The 12,974-nt window shown below is 37.1% G+C and overlaps 1 protein-coding gene across 1 annotated transcript; it reads right to left on the minus strand.

The window, feature by feature from the left end:
- Positions 1-12,185, minus strand: pik3ap1 (phosphoinositide-3-kinase adaptor protein 1). The gene is made up of 17 exons (XM_035664233.1): positions 11,972-12,185; positions 10,677-11,102; positions 9,756-10,009; positions 9,325-9,469; positions 9,064-9,206; positions 8,833-8,965; positions 8,482-8,678; positions 8,166-8,343; positions 8,005-8,067; positions 7,669-7,914; positions 7,520-7,579; positions 6,128-6,321; positions 5,961-6,033; positions 5,577-5,747; positions 3,861-3,931; positions 3,038-3,138; positions 1-829 (listed from the first exon to the last, which is right to left on the minus strand). The coding sequence occupies exons 1-17, from the start codon at positions 12,000-12,002 to the stop codon at positions 712-714; spliced, it is 2,604 nt and encodes an 867-aa protein (XP_035520126.1). The 5' UTR covers positions 12,003-12,185; the 3' UTR covers positions 1-711.
- Between the last annotated feature and the right edge of the window lie 789 nt (positions 12,186-12,974).

Here is a 12,974-nt window from a genome sequence, read left to right on the forward strand (position 1 = left end):
ACACATTCAAAGTGTATAAAGGGAACATATTTATATATTTCATTAAAAAATTCAGAAGTTACATTAGGTCTAAAGGCACTTTCTAAAGGTTATTTTACCATCCATGCAAGAATTCTCCAAATTTAAGAAAGAAATTACAGAATAAACTTGGAAGTTCTTTAAGAATTATAATGCTGACATTATTTGAGGTAAAATAAGTAGAACACAATGTCATAACAACTAATCAATTAAGCACTTAATAACACAATCATACATTTCGTTGGTGAGCTGAACAACAACGTCACTGCTAACTTTACAGCAGACCCACCAACAACCATGTTTAAATATCATAATAAAGACAAAACTTATTATTTCTCTTTTTTCAACAACAAACGAAAATACTCTAAACTTGTAATATCTTCTGGTCGGTATACTTTTATCACGGTAAATTGTTTAATTGTCCCGGAGTAAGTACAAGTAAAAAATATCACACTGAAAAACATACCACAACATAAACATCACTCTCTCTCTCTCTCTCTCTCTCTCTCAACACAACCAACACACACACAGTGAAATGTTATGGGAACAGATTCTGATACATAAAATGAATAAAAGCAAAAATAATTGTTTGCAGAGGAAGTCACTGGCTTTTTTTTTCCAACTCTTTCATTCATCTTAAAAACACAAGAATAACTTTAGAAACTACACCCAGCAAGAGCAGACTTGTGTCTATCACCGCAGGCGGCGAGGCACGGGGGGTGCTGAGTTCATGTGTCTTTGAGTTGGTCTTTTAGGAAGTGCTCGGGTTGGGCAGGATATGTAGCGCTCGTTCAGCATCTTCTCTGGCACCCTACGAGAAGCAGACAGCACTGTAAAGACATCGGCTCTGACGTAAATATACAGTAAAGGGTGGGTAAAGTGTGCCCTCATATCATCGTTATCAGCAGAAAAAAAAACCCCAGAAGCAATAATCACATAAACATCCTGATACTGAAACTAGTGTTTAACCATTGTAACCAAATGTCAAATAAAATCAGATTAGTTATATGTAGTTTGTCTGAGCAATTAGTTAAGATGAAGGGATAAATGCTTTTAGGCTGGAGGGAAAACTGTGTCACATATAAAAAAAATATATATATTTTACCCACAGAAATAATTTTAATTTAACCTACAGAATACCTAAAAATGCAGATACTGCTTTCACTTTATGGAAGTTTTTAGTCTCTTAAAACAAAATGTGTTATTTCAGCATTCATTTGAACAAATGTAAGAGTTTGTACTAAATATAATAAATTAATTTACAATTTAAATACATTTAAATGTGCAATTAGAAAAAGGAAAATAGCTAAAAGACAACAAATCACATGAATTCTAACAAGAGTGGTGTTAGAGATGGTAGTTACAGCTACACTGCTAAGCTAGTTAGGTAGCTAGAGGAGTTCAGTTTAGTTTCATTATTGGATTCAGCTACTGTTGTATTTTAGTTATGTGGAGTCACAGAGTAACTTTAGTTAAATGTACAGATCTGTTTTTGAAAATCAAAAGCAGGTTCATCCGTAGTGTTTTGTCGCTTTCACTTTATGTAGTTGTCTTGTTTTTGCTGTATAGTTGGTTGTTTTTTAGTTCTTCTGTGGCAGCAAGTTCTTCCGTCCACAGATTGCGCACAGTCACTGTGGTTTGGTTTTGTAGCAACTGAAATCCTACAAACCTGTTTTCACATAAATTTTACATTACCGTGGCACGGTCATTCCCTAAAAGATTGTGCATTTAATTTGCTTGTTGTGTAAAATACATAAAATACATTTCATTGTATGTCTTCACTTCACTGAGGATATTGTGTTTAACTGTCCTGTATAGATAAAAAACAAAAACACACAAAATCCCCTCAATCAATAGGCAGTGTTTTCTTTCAGTAGAACCGACAAGTTGTTTCCCACGGTCTCACCAGACACTAGAAAAAAAGTGCACACTTCTTCAGAAGATCTCACTGTACAACAACAAAATAACCCCACACAGGTGGACACTACTTGGAGCACCTTGTTATGGTGTAAGGTGTTTCTTTTTTCAATATTATGACCCTTACATTTATTTTTAAATTATTATTAAGTCTATAAAAACTCTATTGAAACTTTGAACCATCTTGACGACATTTTGAGCTGCTTTGATAAACTTGGCCGATGATGAACTCATTGTGGGGATTTCAACATTGATTCACACATTGATATCACAGGCCCTAGACATGTAATGACCATATTTCCCTGTTGCTCTGCTGTATTTATATTGTAACTGAACAGAAAATGTCATCCTTTCTAACACAAACACAGAATTATATTAGGACTTATGATTTCAGAGACTTAAAAAACTTTACTATTCACAAAAAAGTAAGATTCTTCATCCAGAAACAGCAACATGAACAAGAAAAACAACTTGATATGTAGAGTAAATTATGATAAATATATATATATATATAATATATATATATATATAAGCTAAAGGTATATTAGAGCTTATAACTGGTATGCTGTAGTACAAACTGTACTTTTTCCTGCGTGACATTTTAAAGAGATAAGACGTCTATCACTGAAAATCATCAGACTGACTTTAGTGCTTTAGACTTAGACTTTGGTTACAATTAAAAATCAAACAGCTGATCTTCCTGATGTTTGGTTAAGAAAATGTTCTCAGCGCGTGCTCTCACCTCTGTGTGTGGTAGATATTTATAAGTTTACACAGCATGCACAACATCAACACCTTTATCACTTTCTCGTATTGGCTTCCTCCCTGATGCACAGCTGTGAATCACTGGTGGGTGAACATTTCCTCTGTATCATCTACTGTCTCGCTCACCACTGCCTGCAGATTCCTTATTGGTCTCTCTGTTTCTTCATTCTAACACATGATATCTATATGTCTATTATAATTGAGATTAGGTGTTGCTGCATTGCAGTACGATATATTTACATGTACATCATGTTGTTCTATATACACCTGTGTTGTGTCACGTGGTTCAGTGCTGTATTTTACTGCAGTAAACTCAATCATGAGTCTTTAAACTGACCGTTCTGGGACTCGTGGAGGAATCCTGGGTGGAGTGATGACTGATGCAGAATCAGACGGCCGTGGAGGTCTTGGTGGCGGAGGGACATTTTCTAATGCGTCCTTTAAAAAGCAAAAAAATTATTGTTACAACACCTAAAACACTTGAAAATATAAAATTATATATACTTAATTAATCAATTAGTGGATCAGCAGGAGAAAAAAAAAACGATTTTGATGATTCAACACACTTTATAGACCAAATGATTCATCAATTAATTAAAAAAAATCAGCAGAAAGAAAACCGTTGTTAGTTGCAGGCCTATCTAGCTTCACAAGATATAAGACCCTTACAATATGAGTAAGGGGTTTCAATAAGAGCGTCAAAATTTAAGTTTGCCCATCACAGTTCTGCCAAGTGATTTCTGAGAAACCATTGAGCAATGTGTGTGGAGCTTCAAAGATTTCACAAGAGAAAAAAATGTGGCCCTTGAGTTTGAGTCTCAAACAATTTAGTTCTGAAAGTAGATCTACTTGTACTTGTGAATATTTTAGGAACTGAAGAACTGAAGTAGCCAGTGACTACAGATGAAACACTAGACTCTTCCTCTACCTCTATACGTGTATTTATATCATGCGTGTTAGAAGTGCGGAGGACAGGGGCTGGACATATGCAGTACCACAAAAGAAAGTGAAGGTTCAGTTTGGTTTATAGGCACTAAGGCAGTAATAGAAGCAGCATGTTGCGTCTTAACTGTAAAATGTATTTAAAAGGGAATGAGTCTGTGTGAAGATTCTTGTTTTGACAAGCAATGCAGATTGTCTTCTTGTTAATTCGGGCTCACCTCAAAGTCGGGCTCGGTCCCGCTGCTGAAACTAAAAGTGCTGTGAGTGCTGAGTCTGTTGCTCTCTGTACCTGATGTAAAGAAAAAAACGGGTTAATGTGGAAAGAAAACACGTGATCTAAAGTGTCCCTGAGGTTAGTGCTTGTGGTGAATTGAAATGAATGCCATAAGACCACTTCACCAAATGTAGATGAAAATAACTTTTTGTGTCTCACAACAAAGACACTTATACAGGGGTTGTACTTGAAGTCTGCAGGGAGAGGTATGAGCGATCAGAGCGAGATTAAACACAGATGCCTGCAGAAAATAGAAAGACTAAATGTGAGGATCATGAGGCTGTTAGTAAATTCTTCAAAGTCTGTAAATATATCAGTACCATTGAATGCACAGTGTTTGTTCCTAAAACATACAAATAATCTAGAATTCACACTTAACAGCAGTACAATTTCCGTACACAACATAAAAGGACTAAAAAAAACCTCTTAATGAACAATATAAGTTTTAAGAATTTCTGATAAGAGGATGCCAGATCTTATCTTCAAGAGTCTATTTTTAACAAAAAACCCTAATTTGTCAAGCCGTAATTTGACTGTGGGGAATTTCTGTTTCTTCTAGAACATAAGAAATGTTTTGCTAAGCTGCAAGAGAGAAACTGTTGTTCTGTGTCTCCATAAATGTCAACTCAAAGGTTTAATTTCTGATATTTATTTGATACATTTTACAATTTTTAGACCAGTTTTCTATCTTGGAACAGACAGAAAAGAACTGAAGCAGGTTATCTCACAGGAGAGTTGTCAGGAAGTCTGTTGCGTAATTTTGTCTATGAATATTTTAGTCTATGAATGGTTTTAATCTGTGAATGTTAAGAGAAAACAATAAGAGGTCAAAGGAAATTTATGTTACCTGATCTTTCATTTCATTTGATCTAATTTACATTTCACCTATTACATTCATAAGGGGGGAAGTGTGAACAGATACATACAAAGGGCACACAGTCATAGCAGGACTAAAGTTTCTGATTACGGGAGATGTTACTTCTAGGAAATCCATGTTTTTCTTGCAACTATGCCCCATCCAGGTTACTGACAGCACATATATCAAAGTCCCAGTATTTTGAGAATAACTATTATTATCAACTCAGAACGGTCGGAACGATGGATTAAAGACATTCAGAGAAAGGAATGGCAATGTTCTCCAATAAAACAGAATAAGGAAGCTTAATGTAATGGGAGGAAATATTCCTCCATTACACTATTACATTATTTGCAAAGGTAGGCTCTAGGCTCTGGCAACCAGACGGGCGTGGAGGACACGGGAATAACAACTAAAATGTTATTTCGTATCAAGTCAGAAGAAATGTATTTACTCACAAACATCCCTCTGGTTGCTATATGAAAAAAAACCTTTAAGTTAAAGTTAAAGTTCACTACTTAATCTAGTTTTGGATTATTCCACTGGATTTAACTTAAAATGTTTTTCATAAAAAGTTTCAAGAGCTACAAATATTGGTGTTTCCAATACGTCCAAGTGCCACTATGTTTGTATTATTTATTCGCCTGCATCCTAAGTTTCTTTAGCCACATATTAAAAGTGATGTATGGAAAAGGTTGACTGAGGTAGACCTGAACATTGCTCTTTCTTGTTTAGTTACAGTTTTGAGCCACTGTGCAGAAAAAAACACAACAACAAACAAATAAAAAAAGCATTAGAACTCACTAGACGTGCTTGAGGTGCTACCTGTCTTCCAGGTGCTTCTCTGGATAGCCTGAGCGACCGGAGGGGGAGGCGGAGCCACCGTTCTAGGTGCTGGTTCGTACACAGAGCACTCTAAAGTCACCTTGGAGCCCCAGTATAAGTTCCTCTGCATCGGAGCACTGATCTCATAATCTACGAAGGGAGCGACCACATCAAATATTAGCATTGTTTAAAACAACAGGAAGTGATTTTCCACTGTATGCTACCCCTAAAAAATGTATAATCATATAACTGTAAGATACATGTATAGTCAGTGCATCGTGGAGACATATATTAAAGCTGCTTTAGAGCCATTATAAATAAATATAATACATTTAAAAACAATAAAGGTTAAAATTATTTTACCAATCTCCTTTCCTGTCTTCTGTCTGTCTTTGTGACGCCTGGTGATGCTGTCCCGTAATTTTTTGAGATTTTCCTGAAGAAAGAAACACAGACACACGTTAGAGCCATTCCTTGAGTACCAATCAGCATCTGACAGACCGTCAAGTTTGTATAGTTTGTACATCTACCTGCTGATAGCGTATGGAGTTGGCCCTCCGCTCATGGTCAAACTGCCAGGCCTTGAACTCTTGGACGGCCTCATTCACAGTAATTTCCCCCACTTTTACCCTCTCCTGCAGAGATATGAGCTGTCTTTGTCCAGGTGTCTTCATCCCAGCATAGGGGTCATAAACAGGAGAGCTGGGCTCCGCCACAGGCACAACTGGATGGGTGGAAAATGTTGTCATTCAACAACTAGAATTACAGTCCCTCTAAAAACAGCTCATTCTAAGGTAACAAAAAAACAATGATTTTTAATTTCAGGTGATTAGGGTTTGGGTTACACACTAGACTTTTAAATTCCCTATTGTTTGACTGTTCTTTTTTTGGATTTGGACTGGAAACTCAAGACTAGTAGCTACGACTATTGAGCTTCAGCAAAATATAGAGGCAAAGACACCAGGTCAGGGTGTAAAATACAATGCACATTTTACTTGACTTTAGGCTACAACAATGACAAATGAAACTGTTATATGGCTCCAGAGCTGCAGGTTGCCCTATACTAGAAGGTCAGCTCACTAACCAACGCCTATCAAAATAACTATATTGTATTTTGAACTTAAAATTACAGCCGTGCTACATAGCTTACCACAGTAATTCTCCTGACTGACTGTCTCTCCTCTCACAAGTTGCACAGCAAACAAAAAAAAAAAAACGTTTTCATTCATGACGCCCACATGCAGATAAAAAGGTTGAAAAACTTTAATACTATTCAGATCGGCAAAATGATCTCAGGGCAATATTTTTTATTTCGAAATCTTTATTTCAGGCATCGAAAATCTGCAGAAGATATAACTCAGTTTTCTTTGACTGAATTATAATTATTTCTGTAGTTCAGTTGATTCTTTGTAGAACTTTTATCAAAAATAAATGTAAGGTATCTGAGCCTCTGCCCACAAACAATATCTAATCATCCTACATTTAATTAGGACTAGACAGTTATGTGAATATTTTTTCTCAGTCAGCAATGCCTACTTTTTCTAAGTATTACATGTTTTGGAAATGAGCCATAAAAAAGCCTGAACCGCTAGACAGCAAAGTGATTACTGATCACACAGAGCTTTGCGTCTCACAGAAATAATACCGCAAAGGTGCCAATGTTCATATATTGGTGATTGAATACAGTCTAGATTTAGAGATTGTGTTTGCCATTCACACTCTTGCAAGTGATAATCTGAACAAACACGCTGAAGTACTGAAGCATTCCATTAACCTTTATAGTATTTTACCAAATCAAATAAAGGATGTTTGGCTCCTTCCATACTGAGGTTTAAAGCAACCAATGACATTATTCAGGTATATCATGGTAATTTCATTCAAGTGTTAATAATAAAATAGATTCTCATTGTTATGTTCTTTACCTGCAGGATATCCCATTTCCATCGTTGTACTTCCATCAGAGGTACCTCTATCTGAAAATACTGTGAAGAAATATGGAGTTATCTATTTTTGCCTAGTGTGCAATCTAGCAGTTTTATGAAATCTGATGAAGGAAAAGACAACTCAATACCTCTAGAGATCATAGGCTTTTCTGGCTCAGACTCGGTCTCAGGTCTGGGGATGGGGGCTGGTGGACGGTTCAGGATTACTGGGTTATAGGTACTGTTTTCATCTACAGTATCGTAGATATCCTCTGGGCAGAGGTTGTATGGATCCTCCTCTTCTTCAATCAGATCTAAGTCAGTATGATCTTCTTTTTCCGCTTCCTCACTTTTAAAGTACTCGTTGTCTGGGTTTAAACTGGCTTGTGGTTTAGCTGAAGGACACAACGTAACCGCATTACACATAATATTTTACACAAGCTACTGTTTAAAGTCGGTACTTTGAAAGTTATTCAAATGTATACCTTGGAAGAACTTCCTAAGCATCGCTTCCTCAGGGTTCTCGTCTACTGCACTCATCACCTCATCTGAAGAAACAAAACAGAATCAACAGCAACACTTTAACCACCAGTTTTGTAAGCTTCATTACTATAAAGACCAACAAGTAAAATCATAATAATCTTACAAAGGTCCTCTGCACATTCAGGGTCAATCCCCAGCATTGACTCATATATATCCTCTGAGCAACCTGAGTACTTCATCATGATATCTTGAGAGTTAGTTGACATCAACTCATACACCTCTGCACTCTCGTCTGTGTTGATGGAGTCCTCAAAGTGACACTTGAGCATGTCTGCTGTCTCCTACATTTGTTTAAACACAAGAGACAGGAGGACAGTGACTACAACAGTACGAGAACCTGGCTGTCAGAAGAAAATATCTATCACATTGCTGGATACTACATTAAAATAATAAAAAGCTTTCTCTATCAGGGGACTTACAACAAATTCATCCATGAACTGTCTGAGATCAGAGAAGCCACTCTTCTCTGCCAGCGTGTTTGGGTAGTCTCCATATTTGTTCATCACGCTGTAAGCCTGCAGAGCCCCAGGACACTGAAGAAGAATGGTTGTCAGCTTCTTCAAGCCATACTTAGCAGCAAAGTGGAGCAGCGTAGGAAGCTCGTCATCACGCTGGTCTGAAGGACAAACAGCAATCAGATACAATCATTCATATGACTATACATTAATAGATCAAACAGGCATTGCAGAGGTGGAACAAATAACAGCAGATCTGTCGCCAGCTTAAGATTTGGAAATTAATAGAGCAAGAAATCAGACTACTGTACTCACATGTCGCCATATTGTCTTCTTCAATCTGCCTGATTCCAAACAGCTGAAGACCAGTTGCAGGTATCTTGGATTTTAACGAGTCAGTTAGCATTCTGTCCAGTGATTCTGTTGCGTTGGATGTCAAGTTGAAGGCCTGAAAGTTAAAAAATAAATACTTACATAACTCCAAAAGCTATTAAAACGAGCAAAACACCCAACACCCACTGTTTACTATATAACATAATTTCCCACCTGGCAGATAAAGTTAACAGGATCAGCAGCGTTTTCAAGATACCGACTGACTTCTCCCATATTGGTATAATATGTAACAGGCATCAAGCTGACACAGGATTGGTCCGTGTACATGGTGAGCGAAACATCTCCAGCAGGCATTTCTAGACAAAGGTAAATAAAAAAGAAAGGAAAGTGATTTCAGATTAAAGTTCAATTCAAGTTCGTGCCATGGACACTGTAAAATAGATTAAGGTCACATGATTTCCTGAAGATACTTGCCAGGTGCAGTTACACTGATAGTGTATTCATTCTCCACAGTGGCTGGGACCCTTTTTCCTGCTACATTTTCAGACGAAAACTCCACCTCTGGTAGCGACTGATCATCTACTTTGTGCGTGAAAATGATAAAGAGTGTCTCACATTTCTTAAAAAAGAAAAAGGGAAAATAGAATTAATATGGCTTCTTAGTATTTTCGACTAGGACATTACTAGTTTATATCTAGAAAACAAGTATTGGGGTAAAGTTTTAATCATCAGCAGTAACAGAATTGAAATACATAAAAATGCATTTACTCATCTCTCTCACACAATAAAATTAGAAAAAGTGGGAATTAATGTTGAATAACACACATGGTATCGCCTAGGAAGCAGCTCTGATCCATACTAATACTGTCTTTGATGTTTTTAATATGCAATTACTTCAGTCTTACCCCGCACAGAACTCTGTTTGGTTGAACGGTGAGACAGGTGAGATGCGTGGGTGTACTAATTTCCTCACTTGTTGAATTCCCCGTGCTCACTGGTTCTTCATCCTCTAGGACAGTTTCTTTTTGCTCTTCTGACACCACTTCCTCATTTTCATCAGTGGTGGGATTTTCAGTTGAAGAGGCTGCCTCGTTGTGCAACTCTTCGGCTGTTTCTGCAGCTGTAGCTTCGCTCTCATATTCAGCCTCCACTTGTATGCCTTTAAATGAAAAGATATTTACTTCTATGGCCACTAAAATTTATAAATAGCTTTAAAGTGTTTTATGTTGTCTTCAGTTATTCAGCAAGGGCTAAAAGGCTTAGTTTACACACAAAAAATACATTTTCCTGCCTACCTCTGCAGATAGTTTTGGTTTTATTTTGCTATTTTGCTTTGAGGTATCCACTGAGAGTTCTTTCATTTGTGTTGTTCTAAATATTTAATAATTCACAGATATCTATATGAACAGCTTTCACAGGGACTATGCATTTGACAAAAAGCAATCCAAGTGAAAACTGCCAGTTCTGTGGATTAACTTGATAAACCAGGTCATTTTTTATGAAAAGGCAAAATGCTGATGAGTTTTTTTTTCTAGTCAAACCTACTCTAATCTCATTATATACAATATTTTGATAACTCAAAACTTTACCAAATAAATCCAAAACTATCTGTTTATCACAATAGCATTACAGCTAATTAAGATAATATATCTTTCTGTAATTTGACCCTTTACTTTAAAGTAGCTTGTCTGTATTTTAAACACCTGTAAATTTTAGAAAAAAGCTTCATAAATATCACAATAAGAATACACCACAAAATAGTGTCTCTGTGTGTGTCTTTAAAGGCACAGCAGAAGAAATTATGAAGTGTGATAAGTTTTGCATACTGTCACTGATGGACTCCAAAATGGTGGAAACGTAGACAGCAGGCTCGTCCTCAGCAGAGAGTTTTCTCCAGCTTGGCCAGTCTTCGAAGCACTCCATTAATATGTCGTCCTCCGTCACTCCACACAGCAGTGCCACCACTCTGTGTGGGGGGTAAAGGAGTGTCTGAAGAGCTCCCAGAAGCTCATGGTCACAGAGCATGTCCAGCAATGCTCCCGAGAGGAGCAGCACAATACACTTGCAGCTTTGGAAGTATTCATAGTTATATCCATGAAGCTGATCATCTGGGCTGACTGCATGGAGCAAAATAGAGCTTTTGTGGAATTTTTTGGAGCAGTTCAAAATCTGCTGCAAATACGTCGCCCATTCCTGTGCATCAGGCGTGTGCAGAATTAACAGCTCATCTGCTGAGAATGATTCAGGATTAGCTGAAAAACAAAATATATTACAGTGTGATTAGTATGTACAGTATGTGCATTCAAACAGTCCGAAAATTGCTTTAGCAAAGCTGGAAAATACTAATCATTAGTTCCTCTTAAACACTGTTGATTCAACCCAACCACGTGAAATGAATCACAATCCTGTAATCGGCTCAAACATTACACTACTGACATGACACTGGTCATATTATGTGCCGGTTTCCATGTTGCAGCAGGTAGCGTTTGTCGGGGGAAATGCTCCACAACATACCAGCTGTCCGGCTGTGAAATGTCAAGGTGACTGTGGTTAGAGAATGAATGTCCGATTTGTTTGATATTTCAGCGCAGAGCCAACAAGGAGTTGTGCAAACATTGCACTGTGTCAACACTGGTCAGAGTAATTTTGTTTGACTCATTACAGTGTTTAATCAGGTCAAGTTCACCTCTGTACATGCTAACTGTGAAAGAAATCCAACACGACTATTTCACCTTCATCGCATTTCCCACTGATGACAGGGCTGACAGACTTGCCATCTGTTTCTTAATGAACCGATAACATGACTGGTTCAAATTAAGCATGTGGGAAATTATAAAGTACCTGACATATGAATTTAACCATACAGGAAGGCTATGATGCTTGTTCCTCTTTTTTTATGATCTCAGATAAAGTATTTTAAATGAAAGTTTGGTTAAAGAAAGTTGAATCAAATAAACATCATATTTCACAAGAGACCACAAAACGTTCGAAAAGAGTAATCCATTTTGTTGAATACCACCTGTAAAGTGAACTGTTTTCATGTAAATATATATCTTACGGGTATATTTACACCAACTGGAACTGACTAAAAAGACAGTTGTAGAAGAAATGTCATAATTACCTAATTCAGTACTCGAGACGGGTTCTTCCATGGTTGTGAAGCCTCAAAAGTGCACAAAATCACACCACAAGGAGCATCCCAAGCATGTCCTTTTGGTTTCTGAAGTCAACTTAAGCGCCTTTCCTCTTCAACTGAGACTATATTAGCTTTCACCAGCTACAGCTCTTTGTTCAGTTGTATTAATAGCAACCCTTAGTTTCCTGATTTTGGTGACTCTGCCCCACTTCCTGAAACAGTTGAAGAAGTGAGAAAATGCACTGCAGTGGTGTCATGTCGTGCAACATGTCTGCAACGATACTTGCCTTTGCCCTTTTTCATTAATCATTGCAAACAGTTTATTATTCACTGTAAAAATGAAGGAAATAAAAATAAGCCGTAGCTAAGAGTTACTGTTTTGAATTTTGATGCAAGCAGGCAAAGAAAACAGATTTACATGTAGAGTCTAGTCTTTTATATTTTGGCTTTGCTCTCTGTTCTCAAAAACACTCCACACACACACGCACACACAAACAATACATCAATTCACCTGTTGTGTGAGTCACATGCTTCTTCCGTTTTTTCACTTCCTTAACAAGGTGCGTAGCGTCCGGAGAGTCTCATAGAGTTTCAAACTGATACTGTGTGACTATATGTGGCATATCTTGAATAAATAAACATGCTTATTTTAAAACAGCAACACCATGATCATGTTACCCACACTTAAGACTTAAGACTACCACGGAGCTGCTGAAATATGTCTAGACTTATATAGGTAATAGAAGTGACTTCAAGCATGGTGACACAATGTGTCTGGATCAAAGCTTAATATGTATTAAACAACTGTGAACACTTATATAATGCTGTAAAAGTAACAGTGAACTTGATTTTCAGAGGGTGTAATTTTAGGCTTTACAATGATAAATGTTTAAGATGAAACTTGTATCAATATCAGTTTTATATGATTTGATCTTTAGCAAAGGGATTAGTGTGTTCAAAATTATTGCACACATACAGCAGATACACA

Source organism: Morone saxatilis, unplaced genomic scaffold, assembly GCF_004916995.1.
Source record: "Morone saxatilis isolate NCDOM2014 unplaced genomic scaffold, NCSU_SB_2.0 Contig19, whole genome shotgun sequence".
Lineage (NCBI taxonomy): Eukaryota > Metazoa > Chordata > Actinopteri > Moronidae > Morone > Morone saxatilis.